Source organism: Phycomyces blakesleeanus (genome assembly GCF_001638985.1).
Source record: "Phycomyces blakesleeanus NRRL 1555(-) unplaced genomic scaffold PHYBLscaffold_3, whole genome shotgun sequence".
NCBI lineage: Eukaryota > Fungi > Mucoromycota > Mucoromycetes > Mucorales > Phycomycetaceae > Phycomyces > Phycomyces blakesleeanus.
In genome coordinates, this window is record NW_017265136.1 from 1,622,399 (window position 1) to 1,643,123 (window position 20,725).

A 20,725-nucleotide genomic window follows, 5' to 3' on the forward strand; every position below is an offset into this window, starting at 1 on the left:
TTTTTATTTTTATTTTATAAATTTATGTGTTAGTAATGTCGTATGGACAGACTGTTCATTGAACATCTTTTGTATTTCAAATATTGATATATAATTATCAAGCTTATCTGGTGAGTGCATATTACATAAACTTGGTTTGAAGCTTCTCCCAAAATTCATCATCGTAGTACCCAAGAGTATCAATAAAATAATTTCTCACGGATCCACATCGAAATAAAACAAATCCTCGGTCAAGATCTTCTTTCCAATGCTCTTGGTCCAACTGGCCAAGATAAGACCGCCGTCTTTTAAATGAATGAGCGCTACCATAGGTTTCCTTGTTTTGTTCGAACGACTGGTAGTAGCTTTGGACATATGCAGCTTCCTCGGATACCAATTTTCTCAATTTAATCATCTCATAACCTCCGTCCCAGATACAATACATGTGAGCCCATGGGAGCAGTTTGGAAAAGACGGGATAAATATCTTTAGTAGCTAATGCTGCCTTTATGACACTATCCTGTTGTGGAACCCTATTAAGCTGATCGAGAGCAATCAGATTAATCACAGTAGAAACATTGAAATCGTCGCCATCTGATGCCGAAACGGTCACGCAAGTAAGCTGCAGATACTCTAGATGTGTATAGGACATGTCAAGACACACACATCCTCCCTGAAACATTGGTCCAACTACCTCCATTTTTGTCAGCCGCAGATAGTTTAGACATCTGCAACGAAAAGACAGGTATGAAAATACATTGGTACATATCTTTGATCCCACAAATTCTATCAGCCGCAATCCATGAGTTCCAGTAGCTTCTTTGCTAATACTGAGAGATTTTACAGCTAATCTTAGCCTTTTCAAAGACGGGCATTTGTCCAAGAGAATGTCAACTGCAATAGGAAGAGAGAGGGCATCTATACGCAAGTCTAGAATACTAGGGCAGAAATCGATTGTTACTGGGATCATAGTTGGATCAGGTAAATCGAGATCACTTGAAATAAAATTAAGTGACATGACTGTGGGACAAGTTTGTGCGCATTGATGTATGATTCTTTTCTCGAGGTCTAAGTTGCTGTGTCCATAGCGCATACGATATTCAATGCGTTTTGCTTTCGTGGTTTTAAAATGGCATAAGAGATCCAAAAATGTGATATACCACCACTCTCGTCCAGATGTTCCGTCTATCAGAATATTCTCCAAATGCTGAAACGCGCAGGAGAGTGTAGAAAACATCGAGATTGCCTCTTCTCGAAATGCGTTGCTTGTATCCGACCGAATATCTGAATGCCACTCGATAGTGTGTGCATTTGGATATTTGTGAGCAAAATAACGCAGCCATCGAAGGTCTACCTTGTTCATCCGAAGTTTTATTACTTTCAGGTAGCTCGTGGGTTGTGTTTCTGCAATGATTGTCTTGTGTTTTTCGGTAATTGGTGCAAGATCAAGGACTAATGAGAGGTATTCAATTTTTGGTATACAAGAATGGATCGTGTCAAACTCTTCTAACGTATAGGGCCACGCGTAACCATATCTTTGAGGACACTCTAGCCATCTAAGATTCGGCAGACATTCGAGGATCTTGAGAAAATCTCTCGATTCATTTTCCAAGTACAGTCCGGAAATGCATATTTCCATGTGCGTCAATGACTTCCACCGACTCCAGTCTGCCATATTGTTAAAGTCTCTGTTTATGACGCTTTTTTCTCGGATGTAAAGGCGATTTATCTTTTGGAAACGCTTTTGGACCGTAAAGAGTTGACGATCTTCTGCCTTGAGCCATTTTTCCAGAAACAAGGTTCGGACAAGATGGCCATTCTTATGATAAGGCATTCCGTTGGTTGTCGAGCTGCATATCTGATCCAACTTTGCGTCACTTAGTATTTCGATTGTATTCCACATGGATTCTTGGAAGGGGATTTTCCATGCTCTGCAGACATGTGTACATTCTGCTTGGTCTTGCTTTGAGAGAAGTCTTCCAATCTTGGTCAATATTTCAAAGGGAAAGAGAGGGATCATTATGTTTGGAGTACGGAGAAGAGTCTGTTTACGTTTCAGTGAGTGTTTCTTTTATTTTTAATGTAAACTAATTGTGGTACGTTCTCTACATCTATTAGTAATATTTGCTGACTTGCTACCTGGCTTAGGGTTTAGTTGCGCAAATAAAATGAAGTGAAATATAATTGTGTATGATCTATCTAATCCTTTCAATCTAGGGGGGGGGAGTCTTCTGAGAACCATACGCCAGATATATAATCTTACATATTGACCCTTTGCTAGTAGACAAAACTTCTTTGAAAACATTTAATAGACATTTACTTTGGGGAAAACTAGATCAGTATCATATTTTGATGAATAGACCCTTTCATCCAGATCATATAAAGAAGAACTTTTTTTTTGGTAGCCAATAGTTGAATTACACGATACCTTTTTGACATTACAAAACTCTGACGACTTGACTTTCGAGCTATAACGTGAATAATAATCCGTTTAGTAGTATATTAATTAGCCAGGTGTCGGGTTATAGAAGCCAGATGGCTCAGCATGTATTGATATCATATTGCTATATGTACTTAAAGAGCTGTTTTGTGGTCATATATTACAAGTACAGCATTAGTAATCAAGAAACTGCAGTTTAAATGTGGTTAATAAAGGTAAATATTGGACAAAAAAGAGTCATCTATCAAGAAGCATAAAGATGTGAAAAAAAAAGACAAACGCATGCTTTTAGTGAAAAAATAGTAATAATATTTGCTCTAAAGATAATTACCAAAATTGGAGAAATATAAAGAGAAAGTAAAGGAAAGGAAAAGAAATGAAAAGAAATAAAAAGAAAAGAAAGAGATGACTACACTCTTTGTGTCCGTTGCTTGGTTACTTTGAATACCAATAAAGAGATATTTAATTAATGACATTAATATCAAAAGTCACAGAAATATAGCCAATAAAATTGATTATTTTTCACATTCTACTTTTTGTTTTAGGTTTTATGAGGAAAAAAAGGCTTGCTCTTCTTTATCAATCTTTTCATGATCTTTAAACTCGACTATATATCAAGATTACTCGCTTGATATGTTATTTCAACTTGAATGATAAAATAATATACTTCTCTAGTGTATTATAGCAAGATCTTTATACCAACCATGTGAGCTTTATAGTACTGTTAATCATCTGGATTTATATGATAAATGAAAGGTTTTAAGTCTCTTGGAATACATCTATAAAGGTGCACTGTTCAATAGCCCTTTACTTTGGTTTTTATTTACTAAGAATCTATAAAATATCTTATGGGAGCAGAGCAAAGTTACCTAAAAGCTTACGAGAACACTGTGGTTACTTTGGAGCTAATCAAAGCATCTGTGGAGCGAATCGAGATAGAGCTTTCTAGACAAGGATCGGAAAGGGAACCTGCGAGAAAAGATTCTCGATATCTACTTGGTCTCCGGGACGAACCATCGGTGTATCCTAGCCACTCAAATTCTATAAGTCATTGGATCGGACAGATGAAGAGATATCTTCGTTTTAATGGGATCAATGACGAGGATGCCATCTATGTTTTGCCCCTTTACCTTGATGACGAGCCTTTAGAATGGTTTAACGAATATATACTCCAAGCAAAAATTGGCTCTGCAGAGAATTTATATGATCTTTTATATATGAGATACAGAAATAAATAAACTTATTATTTATGCAATCTTTTTTTTTTGGTGCTTATTGGTCAATGGGAGCTCCCTCATTTATGCGTTTATTTTTCATGTGTATTACTTTAAAAAAAGAGATTGGAATAGCCATGATGTCTGCAGAGGGCACTTTGAAAGAAAGACTTTGTATTTCTAAACTATAAATTTGGTAAAAATCAAACTTTCTTTGGAGAGAACCGAGAAAAAGGCTTTCCAAATAAGAATCATACCAGATTTTTATGATGAGCCTTTGACATATCCTAAGCGTCCATAGATTCAATCAGTCCATGGAATTGAAATATGGAAATAAATAAAAAAAGATGTATATTTAACAAAAGTTATGAAAGATATGCAATATATATATACTCTCTCCACCTTTCTGGTGCACCCTTGAACCGATACTACGAGTGTGTATACGATATGCTAGGCACTATCCTTGCTAGTTTATATAAAATCATATAAGATGAATATGATGAGTAGCATAAAAACCCAATGATTCTTGTGTGCGCAGTAGAATTGCATTTGAAAATAATTGTGAAAGGATTTAACAAAAAAAAAGAACAAATTTCATATTTAATTTACTCGATCAGATGGTATGTGCTCGAGAAAGAGATAAAGGATAGGAATGTGATTGGTCAATAAAATATAGAATGAAACCCAAAATACCTATTACAAGCAACTCTTATACTCGCAGATATATAGTATTTTTTATGTATCTATATTTATCAAGCCAAAATCAAGATAACTTGTGTATCTAATAAGCTAAAAGCTATATATATACAACAAAAGATAACAGGGCCCCAGTTTTTAACAAAAAAGGCAAACCAATCCACTATCTCTCTTCCATATTAAGAATTTTTTTTAAAAAAAAGGGAGCCTAAACCAGTCAATCTTCTTCATTTTCTTATCAAACTCATTTTGTTCAAACTGATAAGCGTTCACTTAAAAATTAACCTTGACTTTTGACCATTCCCATCATCGCGTTCTTTTGCTTCTTCTTCTCCTCTTTTATTTATTTATTTTTCTCATAAGAAAAAAAATATGCGTCTGGTACCTCGCGAGATCGACAAGCTTCTGCTGCACCAAGGTAAAGTACAATCGATTTTATATTTATTATAAGCTTTTTTTTATGTATTAATTTTCTTATTTGACGATTATCCATATTTTATTTATCTATCTATCTTTATAGTCGGGTTTCTTGCTCAGAAACGGCTCGCACGCGGCATCAGACTCAACCACGCAGAGGCAACAGCCCTTATTGCATCCCAACTGTTGGAATTTATGCGAGATGGTGTTTACTCTGTCGCACAACTGATGGACATGGGTAAACAGATGCTCGGCCGCCGACATGTTTTGCCCGATGCGTGCGACACAGTTCATGAAGTCCAAGTCGAGGGTACATTTCCAGACGGCACCTATCTTGTCACAGTTCATGATCCAATCTGCACAGACGCCGGCAACCTCACCATAGCACTCTACGGCTCATTTTTACCTGTGCCTGACCCGAGCCTGTTTGCTGCACCTGCCAGTCGATCCAAGACAGATTCACCAGGCGCAATTGTCGTTTTGCCAGGAAAAATCACCCTCAACCCCAATCGCAGACGCATTTCTTTGACAGTTACCAACCACGGAGACCGCCCCATCCAGGTCGGATCCCACTACCATTTCATCGAAACAAACGCTGCCCTCCATTTCAACCGCGCCCTTTCATACGGTATGCGTCTCGACATTCCTGCTGGTTCGGCAGTTCGTTTTGAGCCCGGAGATTTCAAGACCGTCACATTAGTCGAGATTGGTGGAAACAAGGTCATCAGTGGTGGAAACAGTCTTGCGTCTGGCCCTGTAGACTTCTCGCGTCTTCCGTCCATAATGTCGAACTTGACTGTCCAGGGGTTCAAGCACGATGCCAACACACCTCTGTTGCCTCATGCACCAGCTTATGAACTTGACCGTGAATACTATGTAGACCACTTTGGACCAACCACGGGTGATCTGGTTCGTCTGGGCGACACTTCATTGTGGGCTCGTGTAGAAAAAGATTACACTGTCTATGGCGACGAATGCAAATTTGGCGGTGGAAAAGTGTTGCGCGAGGGAATGGGTCAAAGTACCGACCGGGCGGATGCGGATGTACTGGATCTTGTGATCACCAATTGTCTGATTATCGATGTGCATGGGATCTACAAGGCCGACATTGGTGTCAAGAACGGTATCATCGCGGGTATCGGAAAGGCTGGTAACCCAGATGTCATGGACGGTGTCACTCCAGGTATGATCGTTGGTGCCGGTACAGAAGCATTGGCAGGTGAAGGAAAGATCTTCACAGCTGGTGCCATTGATGCACACGTTCATTTTATCTGTCCCCAGATCTGTTACGAGGTAAACTTATTATTTTATTTTATTTATATCTTTAAACTGAAGTTAATTGACTTAACCAATTACTATAGTCTATCGCAAGTGGAGTTACTACTTTGATCGGTGGTGGTACAGGCCCCAATACTGGAACCAACGCCACCACGTGTACACCTGGAAATCATCACATTGAATTTATGATGAAAGCGACGGATGACATACCAATGAATTTCGGTTTCACTGGAAAGGGCAATTGTTCGTCTACAAAGGAGTTGGTTGAGCACATCCAAGCTGGTTGTCTTGGTCTCAAGCTTCACGAGGATTGGGGAACCACCCCCGCATCAATTGATGCCTGTCTCAAGGTCTGCGACGAGTTTGACGTACAAGCAACCATTCACACCGATACCCTCAATGAAGCTGGCTTTGTTGAGTCTTCTATTGCTGCGTTCAAGGGACGTACTATTCATACGTACCATAGTGAGGGTGCAGGTGGAGGACATGCTCCTGACAGTAAGTAATTTATTTTATTTTTATTTTTATCCTGGAAAATATATATATATATTTCAATACTGAACCTCTTCTCCCTTTTTTTTATAAACAAAAAAAATTAGTTATGCGTGTTTGCAGTGAGCCCAACGTATTACCTTCATCTACCAACCCAACCCGCCCATTCACCACCAATACTCTCGATGAGCATGTGGATATGTTGATGGTTTGCCATCACTTGTCCAAGAATATTCCCGAGGATGTCGCATTTGCTGAAAGTCGTATCCGCGCTGAGACAATTGCTGCTGAAGATGTCCTTCACGATATGGGCGCTATTAGTATCATCAGTTCGGATTCTCAGGCTATGGGTAGAGCTGGCGAAGTAGTCTTGAGAACCTGGAAGACGGCCAGCAAGATGAAAGACCAACGTGGAAAGCTGCCTGAAGACAAGGATGTTTCGGGCGATAACTTTAGAATCAAGCGCTATATTGCAAAGTACACGATAAACGTTGCCCGTGCTCATGGTGTAGGCCACTTGATTGGATCAATCGAGGTCGGCAAGGTTGCAGATCTGGTAGTGTTCAAGCCCGAATTCTTTGGAACCAAACCCGAATTGATTCTGAAGGGCGGTGTGATTATCTGGGGCCAAATGGGTGATGCAAACGGTTCTATTCCTACCACTCAGCCTGTCATCTCACGGCCGATGTTTGGTGCTTATCCTTCAAGTCTTTCAAAGAGCTGTATGGTGTTTGTGTCAAAGTTGTCGTTGGATAGCAAGACTGTTCAAAAGTACGGACTGAAAAAGCGTGCCGAGGCTGTGAAGAATTGCCGGAATGTATCCAAGAAAGACATGCTGCTCAACGATGCTATGCCTAAAATTACTATTGATCCAGAGACCTATCGAGTTACGGCTGACGGAAAGCATTGTGTGTGCGACCCAGTCTCAAGCTTACCCCTTACTCAATCTGTATTCCTTTTCTAAGTTAATGTATCCAATACCCTTTATTATTTTTTGTTCTTAATGTTATTATTATTATTATTATCCTTTGTCATTGAATAAATATTTTTATTGTTGTAAATATCAATATGAAGTTGCACATGTAAATGAAATGAGATGAGATGAATTGGGATGAAGTAGGATGAAATGAAATGAAATGGTAATTATATTAAATATGACAGGTATTTATGAAACAGAGTGATTCTTGATATCATGTTCGCTAGTTGCGACCAGAACCTTGGGAGTTGTCGTTAAAGAGACCACCTTCGGCTACATTGTTGAGCTATAATACAAAAAAGACAAAAATATTAATGGCAATTATAATATATATATATATATATATATATGTATATATAATGATATAGATTCCAAGACTTACCATGCCTATTGTCTTTCCGTCACTTCCAATCTTTCCATAGGTAGTGTGTCCATAAGGTGCTGCAAAAGCGGAGGCGATCAAAGTAGTAAAGGTAAGGAAGAAGATTTTCATGTTGTTTGAAGTATATGAATTGCAGAAAGATGAAAGTTAATACCAATACTGCTAGTAAATAATTGTGGCCTTATATATACGTGTCTTTATTCACAATCTCACAGGTATGTATAGTCTTGAATTGATCAAATGCATACCGCATTTTGCTTGTGAAAAGATACTACTTTAACAAAATATTGTCATACCATACTTTGCATTCCTTCAATTCACTTAATTGTCTCCTTTGATATTATTGATCATAATCATAATAATAATCGTGATTAAAAACATATGGATCTTATTATATATATTACTATTCTCTAAACTGGGAAATGAACGCAGTAAGAGGAAGAAAGGGAACCAAGAAAAAAAAAAAAAGGTCTGTGTAGTAGTAGTAATAGTAGTAATAGTAGTAATAGTAGTAGCCATGCCAACTAGTGATGGATGTACCTGGGCAAGTTGTCCCTGGTTTTGGGATAAATCACTTTCCATAAATGACAATAATTCAGTTAATTTAATTTAAATACCGGATATACATATTATATAATTTCTAACTGCGTATATATTTTTCCCCAAAAAAGGCAGTAAAAAAAAGAAAAGTACACACAATTTTTGCACATAAGTCTGTATTTAATCCCTAAAAAAAATTATTACTATTCTTCTTCTTTATCATCACTATACTAGTCTATCATAGGGAGTCTTAAGCCATTGTTCTCCTTTAGCTTCTTTTATATCATTATTATTATTATTATTTTCATTTTACCCATATGTTTCTCATTTAGACTCCTTTTTCTCAGAAACCAAAAAAAAAGATACCCATTATGAACCCAAAACAAAGAAATTATATACACTGTATCATTGGTCAAAAAAAAACCATGTCGCTCATCCTACCTGTCCAAGGTATCTATAGTGACTGTGGATGACGTAGAATAGAAGGTGTAAGAATTTTTCCCTTTTTTTTTGTCTCAGCGCTGAAAGGCAAAAACCAAATGATCCAAATAGCCGGCTGGCCGTACCTGTTTCTTAACCAGCTTACTTTAATTCGCTTTTTATAAACATCATGTCTGTTGTTGTAAGTCAAAAAGTCAACAATCACCATTGTTATATGACCCAAATTCATCAAATAACCAACACAACATGTTCTGCTTTGTTTTCCAAACGATTATAGGGTATTGATCTCGGTAACCTCCAGGCAGTTATTGCCGTCGCCAGAAACCGCGGTATTGATGTCATTTGCAATGAAGTCTCCAACCGTGCTACTCCGTAAGTTCGCTTGACCCATCTCATCCCCCTCAAACTCAAACCAAAAAAAAAAACTAAACAGTAATTAACAACAATTTTTTTTATTACTTTAGTTCCCTTTTGTCTTTCGGTCAGAAGCAGCGTTTCATCGGTGAGTCTGCCAAGACTCAGGAAATCAGTAACTTCAAGAACACCATTGGCAGCTTGAAGCGTCTTGCTGGTCGTAGCCTCAACGACCCCGAGGTTCAGGAAATTGAGAAGACCTACATCCTCTCCCAGTTGGCTGATGTCCAGGGTCAAGTTGGTGTCGAGGTAATAAAATTAAGAGAAAATTTTCAAAAGAGAGAGCAAAAGAGGAAAAGAGAAATTACTGTTGTTTTGGATAAACAGTAAAGAGGTTGGAATCAAACATCGGTGGTCTTGTTGAGAAAAAATGTAAGCTAATCAAAAGTGTATGTTATATCATAGGTTAACTACCTCAACGAGAAGCACTCCTTCTCCAACGTCCAGTTGCTCGCCATGTACCTTGGCAAGCTCAAGGAGACCACCTCCGTCGAGATCAAGGGTCCCGTCTCTGACTGTGTCATTACCTGCCCCGGATGGTTCTCTGAGGTTCAGCGTCGCGCTATCCTCGATGCTGCCGAGATTGCTGGCCTCAACTGCCTCCGTCTCGTCAACGACTTGACCGCCGCTGCTTTGGGTTACGGTATCACCAAGACCGATTTGCCCGAAGAGAAGGCCAAGAATGTTGTGTTTGTTGATGTTGGTCACTCCAGCTACTCCGCTTCCGTTGTTTCCTTTGTCAAGGGACAGCTCAACGTCCGTGGCACTGCCTACGACCAGCACTTTGGTGGCCGTGAGTTTGATCAGGTCATCGTTGACAAGCTCGCTGCCGAGTTCAAGGAGAAGTACAAGATCGATGTCTACTCCAACGCCAAGGCCCTCCTCCGTCTCCGCGTCGCTGCCGAGCGTTGCAAGAAGGTCCTCTCTGCCAACCCCCAGGCTCCCGTAAACATCGAATCCATTATGGATGACAAGGATGTCTCTACCATTGTCAACCGTACCGACTTTGAGGAGTGGGCTGCCCACCTCTTCACCCGTACCGAGGTCACCCTCAAGAAGGTTCTCGAGAACGCCGGTTTGACTGTTGAGGACATTGACTCTGTTGAGATTGTCGGTGGTACTTCCCGTATCCCTGCCATCAAGACCACCATCTCCAAGTTCTTCAACAAGGAGATCTCGACCACCCTCAACCAGGACGAGGCTGTCTCGCGTGGTGCTGCCCTCCAGTGCGCCATGCTCTCGCCCGTCTTCAAGGTCCGCGACTTCCGTGTCAATGACATCGTCACCTACCCCATCAAGTTCCAGTGCGAGCCCACCCCTGAGGACAAGGACACCGAGTTTGTTGTGTTTGACCGCAACAACTCGATCCCCTCGACCAAGATCCTCACCTTCTTCCGCAGCGAGCCTTTTACCCTCGAGGCCTACTACACCAACCCTGAAGATCTCCCCCGCGGAACCAAGCCCTGGATCGCCCAGTTCAACATCAAGAACGTTGCCCCTGTCAACAAGGCCCCTGCCCAGGTCAAGGTCAAGGTTAGAATGAACATCCACGGTATCTTGACTGTCGAGTCTGCCTACACTGTCGAGGAGAAGGTTGTTGATGAGGAAGTTAAGAACAAGGATGGCGAGAAGGAGATCAAGAAGGTCAAGAAGCTTGTCAAGACTGGTGAGCTCCCTGTCGTTTCGTCCAACACCTCGATCTCGCGCGAGTTGTTGAACGAGTACACCGAGAAGGAAAGCCAGATGGCTTCGAACGACAAGTTGATCGTTGCCACCGAGGCTGCCAAGAACTCTCTTGAGGAGTACGGCTATGACATGCGTGACAAGATCCTCGGCCCTTACTCCGACTACATCCACCCCGATGTCAAGGATTCGTTTGCCTCTGACCTCAACGCCGTCGTTGACTGGATCTACGAGGATGGCGAGGATGCCACCAAGTCCGAGTACCTCGAGAAGTTGACCAAGCTCAAGAATGTCGGTAACCCCGTCGTCGAGCGTTTCCGCGAGGCTGAGGAACGTCCCCGTGCCGAGCGCTCCCTGCGCGCCATGTGCGAGCGCTGGACCAAGGAGGCCATCAACTCTGATGACAAGTACTCTCACATCCCTCCCCAGGATCGCCAGGATATCGTCGACCGTTGCGACCGTGCCCGTCGCTGGTTGGATGCCGAATTGGCCAAGCAGGCCAAGGCCATCAAGCACGAGAACCCTGTTGTTCTGGTCCGTGACATGTTGAAGGAAGAAGAGGCTGTCGAGGCCTTCTCTTCTCCTATCATGAACCGCCCCAAGCCTGCCCCCAAGCCTGTCGAGGCTGAGGCTGCTGATACTCCTATGGAGGAGCACGCTGAGAAGAAGGAGGATATGGATATTGATTAAACACAATAATTTAAGAGTGCGTGTGTGTGTGTGTATATGAAATATCATCAACAATATCAAACAACTACCAAAAAAAAAAGATCAAATTATCCACCCTTTTTTTTTCTTTTCTCTCATAGAAACAAGAGATTCAACAAATTTATTCTTGTATATCATCTGTATTTTGAGTTTACTCTCTACATAAAGAATTTTTTTTTAAAAAAAAAAACAAAAAAAAGTTATTATTTCGAATGGCTTTAATGTATATATAAAAATGACATGGCATTTATGACATTGCATAGATGACATATGTGTGATAATGTATAGAGAGGGCAATAAGTCAATAGATAATAGACACACACACACACAAAATAAGTGCAAATGAATTCTTTGATATAGTAGATATATATTTTATTTGAATTTGAATTTGGGGGTTTTCCATTAGGATTTGTTATGCTATGCTATGTATTTACTGTTGAGAGATAAAAGGACGCTTCTCATCTTCTTCTTTGATGGAGGCCTTTTGCCAGATAACCTGGTCTTCGGCTTCTTGGCTGACAGACTCATAAGGACTGGCAGTGACAATCAACTGGCGGATTGCAACAGCAATGAGGAACAGGGCGGCGCAGAGGGTACCAGTGATAAGACTGCGGACCATGGTGGTCTGGGTATTCCACCAGTCGGCAACAAAGGCACCTGCACATCCGGTAGTCTGAGAGTCAGACATGATACCAAACTCCTCTGCTTTCTGGTCAGCATTTGCTTGGGGTTCGGGCAGCATAAAGCCAGTCAAGGGATCGACGCCCCATTGGGTAAGCTTGCCATTGTCAAATACGTCAAGGACCTGCTGGCCGGCTTCAGTCTGGACTACCTCGAGTCCGTTGATTTCGGTAATACGTTCTTGGACCAAGAGGCGGCGGAAGGTAAGGCCATCCTCGGTTGTCATCTGGTCCATCAAAGACACATTGACTTCAACGGTAGCCAGGCCAATGTCAAAGCTGTCTTCAAGGACTGCGGCATCTTCAGCAGACTCAATCGAAAGCTTGGCTGGGTTGGCAGCCATCTGGGCCTCGATTTGGATATTTGATACACCAATTTGCACGGGCACACCATTGCAGCGCAGCTAAAATTGATTATAACGGAAGAAGTTTTTTTTTGTTAATAAATGAATGTGTATCTATTTACCATATCTATCTATGTACAAGTGTTTGATAGAAGGAGTTGGAAAGAGAGATGGTAAAAGTATAAAGGAGTAAGGAGGAGGAGGGGGGATAATAGAATAGAGAAGATGATTATTGTACTAAAAATACTATTTTCAATATATCTATTTATATATAGATATTATTAATATTTTTACCTGCTGTTCAAGAACATCGAATTGGACACGGACAGCCATAACACGTTCGGCAAGAAGAGAACCATCGTCGTCAACCAAGTCGTCAACACGGGTAACTGTAATATAGAGGTGCTCATCTCCCTTGTTGTTCATTGGAGCTTCAGAAAGATCGACTGATGTCACTGACACATCTTTGATTGGAGCAGCGCACACACTGCAGACTGTACATATATATATAAAAGATAATAAAAATAAAAAATAAAAAGTAAGAGTTTAGCTTATTAATAACAAAAAATTGATATTATTTTTTTATGGTAATTGTATTGAATGCGTTTAAGCTACAAAAGATAAGACTTGCCTAATGCCAAGACAAGGATGGCATTCAATAGCTTCATTGTGAGTTTCATAGTGGGGAATGAAACGGTGAAAAAGAAGAAAAAGAGGGAGCAGAATAGGCTAATTTTTTTTTATAAAGGATTCCTAACTATAGGGGTCATGTGATTCTGCTGCGTATTCAGGATTGGTGTTTTATGAGTTATATATCTATATATATATATTTGTTTATTTGTTTTAGATTTTGTTATCAGAAGACCGCTTTGAACCAAATGAGATTTCCGTTTTGTATAATGTAGTCTGCATATTTTGTTTAATATAAAAAATAATAAGCTGAATATCTTTGTTAGGCTTATGAGACATTTTGTCTATCGTCATGGCTTGGAGGTTAGAGGAATAAAAGCAAAAACTGGACCAAAAAAAAAAAGAAAGGTCTTTTTTCTACTTTTGTCAACCATGAAGCCTCGAAAAATAAGAAAGAAAAGATGATCGTGGGGTGTGTTACATTGTGAGTGCTAGCTTTATGGGTCGGATATTGAATGGGCCACATTCACATTCACATTCAAATTCACATTAATTTTTTATATTTTATTTTATTTTTGGTTGTTCTGTCTTTTGGTTCTGCCAAGACATATAAAGTAAAGTAAAGTACGGTAATTGCAAGTGACGTCGACAATCAGGATTCTATCTTTTCTTTTCTTTTTTCATTAAAATCCAACACCCACACCTATATAAAATATATCAGTAAAGAAAGGATAAAGACTATAGGTTTAGTATATAGGTTTCCTTTATGTCACACAACCAGACCATATCATTTAGGTGTAAGAAAAAAAAATGAATATACTCTAGAATATCGATAGCTTTATTGTCCAAACGGAATTAAGCAAACAGAGAAGCTAGCTGTACAATAGAAAATGAATTAAAGTGTTTGTTTGGTTGATAAGCCATGACGGCAAACATTTGTCATAGTTAAAACCTAGTTTAGTTATTAGCATGTTCCCTCGGGTAGCTTATGAATCTTATAATAGAGGGACAATGCTTTATTCATTTGTTCATTAACGACATTAATTATTTTATATTCTATTCTATTTTGGCAATCACATTAGAATATGTACAGCTATTCAAGCTAAATAGATATAGATAATCTCTAGTGGAAATCCAATTAAACTACTGTATATAGTGTATCCAAGGTATAGGATATATAGATTCAAAAGAGTGCATAAATGAAAAAAAAGAAAGAGAAAGAGAGGAGAAACCCTTAATCCCGTACACAGCCCCCCCCCCCCCCACTCTATCTCTCTATTTACAAACAGTATGAATCTAATAAACCCTTTCATACCAATAGTAATAAGTAGATAATTAGTAGTTAGACTCTTTATTTTATTTATCTATAATTTGTTATGAACAGGCTTTGATTATCTCCATCATTTTCTTTTATTTATTTATTTTGTATTTCATAAGCCCAATTTTATATATATATATATATATATTAAAATTAGAACCTCACCAACCAAATCTTATAATTTTCAAGGGCATCAAAATACAATTAGTTCAGATACATTATCTATCTGTTAAAATAAGGAGTTCATGTCATTAATATATATATATATATATATTTCTATTCAAGCCAATAAGATAACTAGCTTGTTATGTGGTCAATCTTTAGAGTCGGTTGAACTGTAAAGATCTTTTTCTTTTTCTTTTTTTCAATAAATTCCATTTTTGCAATAAATTCATATAAACTGCTCCTCTCAAACCATTACCTTTATATCATGCTATTACTATTATTATTTTTATGATCCTAATTTCATAAGCATATTCAATAATCAACCAACCAACTAACTAAAGAATACATATATATATATTGTGAATTATTGATAGAGTTCATGTGTATCTCCCACAAAATACATACCTACAGTTAGGCGTATGATACAATTAGAGTTTTATACAACCGCGCGGCGTTTTATATTTTATTTGAAAGAAAATTAATACCAATCTAGCTAGGCAGCTAGGCAGCTAGGCAACTTATTCTTTCTTTAATCCCTCTGTATTCAAAATTACAAAGTTTATACATTTATTTTGGAAATCAACTCTATAAACTACTCTTCAACTTCTTTATGTTATATACCAACTAAATCAAAGTCCAATACATGGTCTGACCATCTTGACGTTTGGTTTCACCTTTAACTTTATTGGAGCATACCTGTTACAAGAGTATAAGGAGAGTTCCTGTATTTCCCAGCTGCTTTTTCTTCTTATTATTATTACTATTACTATTATCACATTGTCTATGAATCTCTGGTGGGTGGTAGCTAGTGCCATTTACTTGGAATTTGATCATAATCTCATGTTCACCATTCAATATATATAAAAAAGAAGTGCATTTGTGCGGGGAAAGTGACGCAGTTTTATCTTGTCGGACCCAAAAATAAAATAAAATAAAAAGAAAATGTGAATGAACGAATGAATGGAAGAAAGGCTACATTACTATTAAATGAGTTCACAAATTAACATCCTCATTGGCACAACAGGAAGTGTTGCTAGCATAAAGTTGTCCGAGCTTGTTCTAAACCTCAAACAGGTACATTATTATTATTATTATTATTATTATTAGTTTTTTTTTAAAAAAAAATCTAATTCTGATAATGACATTCATTTACAATGTAAAATTTTCTTTAAAAAAAAAAGAATCCTAGGGTAAATGTAAAAGTAGTTCCAACAAAGGCTTCAAGTTTCTTTTTTAAAGAAAAAGATATCGATGCTCAGATACATACTGATGAAGAAGAATGGGCAGTAAGTTCATTGTCTCTGTTTTATTTTGTGAATAATTTCCACCGTTACTTATACTTTTTTTTTTAAAAAAAATAGATTTGGAAAAAGAAGACAGATCCAGTTCTTCATATTGATGTATGAATATTCTCAATAATTTCTTTTATATAGATGTGTATGTGTATGTGTATTTAATGTAATGTAATGTAATTTAATGTAATGTAATGTGTAATAACTCTTCTTTATAGCTTCGTAATTGGGCAGACATTATGCTTATTGCGCCACTAGATGCCAACACACTGGCCAAAATTGCCAATGGGCTGTGCGACAACCTATTGGTATGTATAGATATATCATATTAAGAAAAGAAACGATTAGACTATAAATGAAAATAACCGAAATTTAATATCTTCTTATCTCGCTGGCTCTTATAGACTTGTATATTGCGAGCATGGGATATAAAGAAGCCTGTTGTAGTCTGTCCGGCCATGAATACCAACATGTGGAATCATCCTTTTACGGCACAACACCTAAACATACTCCAGGATGTTCTTCATTTTAAAGTAATTCCACCAATTAGCAAACTCCTTGCTTGTGGTGATCTTGGTAAGCCTATCTTCTAGTATATTTTTTCTTCTTCTTCTTCTTTGCGATATGTGTATATCATACTAAACATATCAATTCTTTATATATTAGGTATTGGTGCAATGGAAGAGCCAGGAGTAATAGCTTCAACTGTTATGACCATTCTATTAGATAGTCAATCTGACACAAAATAAATAAATAAATAAAAAGAATTGTGTGCGACTAGAATACCAGAATATACAAATTACACTCTAACCCAAGAGACAGATAGACAGATTAGATAGATAGATAGAAATAGGCATCAAGGTGTGAGAAAGCAAGGCAACACAATCTAACAACTTGGAAATATATATATGAATGTGTATGTGGCTTGACAAAGAGAAATAGTCAATAAAATAAACAGATATCTCATTTATTGATTGATTTGTTTACTTGAAGCAAAATAACTAAATAAATAATTTTACGCCTCGTTGTACCACTTTGAGCTCTCGACCTGAACCAGGGTATTTAGAATAAGAGTCATACAAAACAAAACAAGGTAAAGGAAAGGTAAGAAGGTGGTTTTTTCTTATTTTGTAACTAAATAAATAACTAAATAAATAAAAAAAGTACATTTATTTATTTATTTATGTATTTATTGGTTTCTCTGGTTTCCATGCAACTGTGTACAGAAGTGCAGAGTGGGTTAGATTTGGTAGGACTGACAGATTGAAAGGAAAGCTGTAGATATCAATGTTTATCCAAGTTAAATAACCTTTTTTTTTTGTAACATAAAAGATACATATTCAGTACCAGCACTAGCACTAGCACTAGCACCAGCACCAGCATCAGCATCAGCATCAGCATCAGCATCAGCATCAGCACCAGCACCAGTGCTAGCAGCAGTAGGGGTAGAAGCAGTAGAAGCAGTAGAAGCAGTAGAAGCAACAACAATGTAACAATATCTCACAAAGTTACGAATACATACATACATACATACATATATATATATATATATATGTATTATGCTTATGCTTATGCAAATCCTTTACACAAGCACAAACACAAACACAAACACAAATACAAACACAGGCACAGGCACAGGCACAGGCACAGGCACAGGCACACATACACATTAATATATACGTACAAATACACTAAATTACACTGCATTACGCTTCATTACATATGTAAGAAATTTATTGGGTTATTGGGTTAATGGTAATATTATTATTATTATGATTATTATAATTATAGTTATAATTATTTAGGGTTTATAATATATAGAAATTTATACAATTGTAATGAATTATGTACGCATTTTTCTTTCTTGTTTCTTTTGTTTTTTTTTTCCTTGATCTTCACTTGAGTAACATATATAGATGTTGATGAATAATAATGAAAACTAAATAAATAAAATACAATAAGATAAAAGAAGAAGAAAAAAAAAAAGAAAAAAAGGTCTAGAAAGGAAAGGTGAAGAGATGTGGCTTTAAAGAGAGAGAGAGAGAGATAATATATATATATATATATATAAAGGAAAACTAAACATGAAGATTGGGTGTTGAAAGAAGTGATCTAAAGTTTAGAAAGTCTTCTAAAAAAAAAAGAGGGGGTATAAAAGTGTACTGCGGCAAAGAACAGAGTAAATTTGTTGTTAGGCATTCCAAACTGTAGATCCAAAGGAGACATGACTTCTCAATTAAATTTCTATGTTACTGTGGTTGGTGAGTGAGTTTAGACCAAAATCGAGAGCCATGATCTGTTTGCTCTGTCCAGCACTGATCATCTGGGTTCGGTTCATCAGGACACTAAAGATCCACCCAAAGTCTTCACTCTGGTACCTTAATACGCATTTTCCGGTCTTGGCGTCCCAGACCCGCAGAGTTCGATCGTAACTGCCGCTGACAACCTTGCCGTCTTGGCAGGTCACGGCACGGATGAGCTTGGTGTGGCCGACGAGGGTCATGGTGCACATGCCGGTGTTCTGGTCCCAGATCTTGACCCTGCCGTCCTGGCCGCCGCTATAGATCATTGATGCCTGGATCTTGACGCACGTTAAGCCCATCGCATGGCCGGAAAATGTTCGAAGACACTCGCCGGTCCTGACGTCCCAGAGTCTCAGGGTTGTGTCTCCGGAAGCAGAGACGACCCAGGGTCCTTCGGCATCCAGGGCGTTTACAGGCCCGCTGTGGCCGACCAGCGAGTGGCATTCCTTTGCGGTCGTGTGGTTCCAGACCCGGACGGTGTTGTCGCGAGACGAGCTGACACAGTACTGCAGAGCAAGACAGAGATCAAGAATTCCGGACTGGTGGTTGCGGAAGACGAGCGGCTTGGGTGTCAGGTCTGGAAGGCTCCATACGATGCAAGTCGAGTCTGAAGAGCCGGTCACTAGGATGCTCTTGTCTTCCGAGACCCCCAGACAGAGGATGCTTCCCTGGTGCACAGTCTTGGACTTGACTGGCCCGGGCGATACTGATGATGATGAAGAAGAATTTGAGGAGATGTCCCACATCTTTAGGGAGCAGTCGCGGCTGCCACTTACAAACAGGCTCTTGCTCACCCAGGCCATGCAGTACACATTGTCCTGGTGGCCTGTGAGATGCGAAACCTTGGCCTGGCCGGCATTCCAGCGCTTTATCAAGGCGTGGTTTTCTCGGTAGACTGCATAGGGATCTCCGAGCTGCAGAGAAGTAGGGTAGTCGGCTTTGACAAGTTCGTTCCAGACGATATGGTTTCTAGGGCTGCAGAGCCGGTGCCAGAGGTGGCACGTGGATGAGAGGGATAGCAAGGCAGGCAGATCGAGAAAGGAGATGATAGAAACGAGTATTTCGGTTGGGAGTGAGCACAATCGCTGGGTCTTTTTGAGAACTTGGATGGGCTGCTGGGCCTTTTGAAAGATCCGTCGGAACGCATTGTGGGTCTTATGTTTTGAGCGTTTTTTGTTGGGTACAAGTGGTTTGGTAGCCAGGCTTCCGTTTCTGTGCTGAACAATGGCAAGGCATGTGGGTGTAGATGATCCAGGAAATGAGGTGGGTTTCTGGATCGACCCCTTGGAGAAGAAGTCTGATAGTTGAAAGTGTGAGTAACTGCGCGTCATCGAAATATGAAAAAGAAATGTAAAAGACAAAGATTGAAATCCAAAAAAAAAGAAAGGAAATTGAAAGATAAATAGATAAATAGTGAATATATAAAATAAGATAAAGTAAAGTAAAATAAAAAGGCTGGTTTGTAGATTTATTTTTGACTTTCTGCATCGTGTTTTATATATATATAATTCTATTATTTGTTGTGATCCAAAGTGAACACAGTACAGTAGACAGTGTGTTCTTAACCTTCTTTAGTCTTTAAAAGGAATACAAAGATAGGAGGGGCTTTCTGTCTACTATCTCTGTTTAGCTACTTTGTACTTGGTACCGAGTACCTACTCTGTGTGTGTGTGGGGTGACTTTGGTACGACTTGAAACTTTGTTATATATAAAGGAAATTCTTTCCACTCATTGGTTTTGATCGTGGGTTTATAAAATTCAGAACCCAAAGAAGAAAAAGAAATTGAATAGAAATAGAAATAGAAAATAGTGATGTATGCTGGTCACTCTTTATTACACAAAACGGTAATTATGGGAACAATGGGACCTATGATTACTTGACTGACTGACTAATTGACTGGCCAAACTGAATGGCTGAATTTGTGTATATTGCCGACCTTTTTTTCTTTTTCTTTTTCTTTTGGTTTTGCTTTCTCTTTTTCTACGCCTAATGTGCTACTTTCTCTTGTCTCTTTCGTGGTCAATTTGTGAAAAAACCTTGGTACCCTTGGCTGCCTAGTGATACACTGCAGTACATCTACTTTATTTTACTCTTATCGACGGTTGGCATTGAATACTTGTAATTCTAGTGCTTCCTTGACATTTCCGAGAATCGTATTCTTGTAATTCTAGAGAATGTCATCTGCTGTGTTCCTCTTCAAGAAGCTCAATTTTTTGGCCCTGTTTTCTTTTTTCAGAACAAGCACACGCACACGCACGCACACAAAAAAAAACTCCCACCCAGAAAATCTCTCTTTTTGGTCTCTGTATTTAGTATATTTATTGTTACACTT

At 38.7% G+C, this 20,725-nt stretch overlaps 9 protein-coding genes across 9 annotated transcripts; 4 read left to right on the plus strand and 5 right to left on the minus strand.

Annotated features, from left to right (window-relative positions):
* Positions 1 to 121: 121 nt before the first annotated feature.
* PHYBLDRAFT_62601 (hypothetical protein) lies at positions 122 to 2,284 on the minus strand (the record flags this gene model as incomplete). The annotated part of the gene is made up of 2 exons (XM_018440989.1): positions 122 to 2,023; positions 2,243 to 2,284. The coding sequence occupies 2 exons, from the start codon at positions 2,282 to 2,284 to the stop codon at positions 122 to 124; spliced, it is 1,944 nt and encodes a 647-aa protein (XP_018296685.1).
* A 983-nt stretch (positions 2,285 to 3,267) lies between these two features.
* Positions 3,268 to 3,657, plus strand: PHYBLDRAFT_163740 (hypothetical protein; the record flags this gene model as incomplete). Its single annotated transcript, XM_018434863.1, has 1 exon — positions 3,268 to 3,657. One exon carries the CDS (start codon positions 3,268 to 3,270, stop codon positions 3,655 to 3,657), a length of 390 nt encoding a protein of 129 aa, XP_018296686.1.
* Positions 3,658 to 4,701: 1,044 nt separating this feature from the next.
* Positions 4,702 to 7,581, plus strand: PHYBLDRAFT_179628 (hypothetical protein; the record flags this gene model as incomplete). Its single annotated transcript, XM_018438182.1, has 4 exons — positions 4,702 to 4,747; positions 4,850 to 6,039; positions 6,108 to 6,522; positions 6,624 to 7,581. The coding sequence occupies 4 exons, from the start codon at positions 4,702 to 4,704 to the stop codon at positions 7,478 to 7,480; spliced, it is 2,508 nt and encodes an 835-aa protein (XP_018296687.1). The 3' UTR covers positions 7,481 to 7,581.
* A 134-nt stretch (positions 7,582 to 7,715) lies between these two features.
* PHYBLDRAFT_140708 (hypothetical protein) lies at positions 7,716 to 7,985 on the minus strand (the record flags this gene model as incomplete). The annotated part of the gene is made up of 2 exons (XM_018430449.1): positions 7,716 to 7,778; positions 7,875 to 7,985. 2 exons carry the CDS (start codon positions 7,983 to 7,985, stop codon positions 7,716 to 7,718), a joined length of 174 nt encoding a protein of 57 aa, XP_018296688.1.
* Positions 7,986 to 8,988: 1,003 nt separating this feature from the next.
* Positions 8,989 to 11,918, plus strand: PHYBLDRAFT_176859 (hypothetical protein). The gene is made up of 4 exons (XM_018437822.1): positions 8,989 to 9,036; positions 9,133 to 9,227; positions 9,320 to 9,518; positions 9,675 to 11,918. The coding sequence occupies exons 1-4, from the start codon at positions 9,025 to 9,027 to the stop codon at positions 11,640 to 11,642; spliced, it is 2,274 nt and encodes a 757-aa protein (XP_018296689.1). The 5' UTR covers positions 8,989 to 9,024; the 3' UTR covers positions 11,643 to 11,918.
* Positions 11,919 to 12,013: 95 nt separating this feature from the next.
* On the minus strand, positions 12,014 to 13,381 carry PHYBLDRAFT_179630 (hypothetical protein). The gene is made up of 3 exons (XM_018438183.1): positions 13,316 to 13,381; positions 12,979 to 13,178; positions 12,014 to 12,744 (listed from the first exon to the last, which is right to left on the minus strand). The coding sequence occupies exons 1-3, from the start codon at positions 13,362 to 13,364 to the stop codon at positions 12,091 to 12,093; spliced, it is 903 nt and encodes a 300-aa protein (XP_018296690.1). The 5' UTR covers positions 13,365 to 13,381; the 3' UTR covers positions 12,014 to 12,090.
* A 2,393-nt stretch (positions 13,382 to 15,774) lies between these two features.
* Positions 15,775 to 16,870, plus strand: PHYBLDRAFT_77081 (hypothetical protein). The gene is made up of 6 exons (XM_018443225.1): positions 15,775 to 15,871; positions 15,979 to 16,083; positions 16,159 to 16,197; positions 16,308 to 16,397; positions 16,494 to 16,665; positions 16,756 to 16,870. Exons 1-6 carry the CDS (start codon positions 15,785 to 15,787, stop codon positions 16,836 to 16,838), a joined length of 576 nt encoding a protein of 191 aa, XP_018296691.1. The 5' UTR covers positions 15,775 to 15,784; the 3' UTR covers positions 16,839 to 16,870.
* A 400-nt stretch (positions 16,871 to 17,270) lies between these two features.
* Positions 17,271 to 17,617, minus strand: PHYBLDRAFT_62595 (hypothetical protein; the record flags this gene model as incomplete). Its single annotated transcript, XM_018440988.1, has 2 exons — positions 17,271 to 17,398; positions 17,437 to 17,617. The coding sequence occupies 2 exons, from the start codon at positions 17,615 to 17,617 to the stop codon at positions 17,271 to 17,273; spliced, it is 309 nt and encodes a 102-aa protein (XP_018296692.1).
* A 708-nt stretch (positions 17,618 to 18,325) lies between these two features.
* On the minus strand, positions 18,326 to 19,138 carry PHYBLDRAFT_107287 (hypothetical protein; the record flags this gene model as incomplete). The annotated part of the gene is made up of 1 exon (XM_018427990.1): positions 18,326 to 19,138. One exon carries the CDS (start codon positions 19,136 to 19,138, stop codon positions 18,326 to 18,328), a length of 813 nt encoding a protein of 270 aa, XP_018296693.1.
* Between the last annotated feature and the right edge of the window lie 1,587 nt (positions 19,139 to 20,725).

Excerpts from the sequence above, each read along its gene's own strand:
- PHYBLDRAFT_176859 (XM_018437822.1), top strand. Across the intron at positions 9,228-9,319 it reads GTCTCCAACCGTGCTACTCC|TTCCCTTTTGTCTTTCGGTC; the intron begins GTAAGTTCGCTT and ends TTATTACTTTAG. Across the intron at positions 9,519-9,674 it reads AGGGTCAAGTTGGTGTCGAG|GTTAACTACCTCAACGAGAA; the intron begins GTAATAAAATTA and ends GTTATATCATAG.
- PHYBLDRAFT_179630 (XM_018438183.1), bottom strand. The coding sequence starts at position 13,364 with ATGAAACTCACAATGAAGCTATTGAATGCCATCCTTGTCTTGGCATTA. Across the intron at positions 13,179-13,315 it reads CATCCTTGTCTTGGCATTAG|TCTGCAGTGTGTGCGCTGCT; the intron begins GCAAGTCTTATC and ends ATATATGTACAG. Across the intron at positions 12,745-12,978 it reads TCGATGTTCTTGAACAGCAG|CTGCGCTGCAATGGTGTGCC; the intron begins GTAAAAATATTA and ends AATCAATTTTAG.
- PHYBLDRAFT_77081 (XM_018443225.1), top strand. The coding sequence starts at position 15,785 with ATGAGTTCACAAATTAACATCCTCATTGGCACAACAGGAAGTGTTGCT. Across the intron at positions 15,872-15,978 it reads TTGTTCTAAACCTCAAACAG|AATCCTAGGGTAAATGTAAA; the intron begins GTACATTATTAT and ends TAAAAAAAAAAG. Across the intron at positions 16,398-16,493 it reads GGCTGTGCGACAACCTATTG|ACTTGTATATTGCGAGCATG; the intron begins GTATGTATAGAT and ends TGGCTCTTATAG.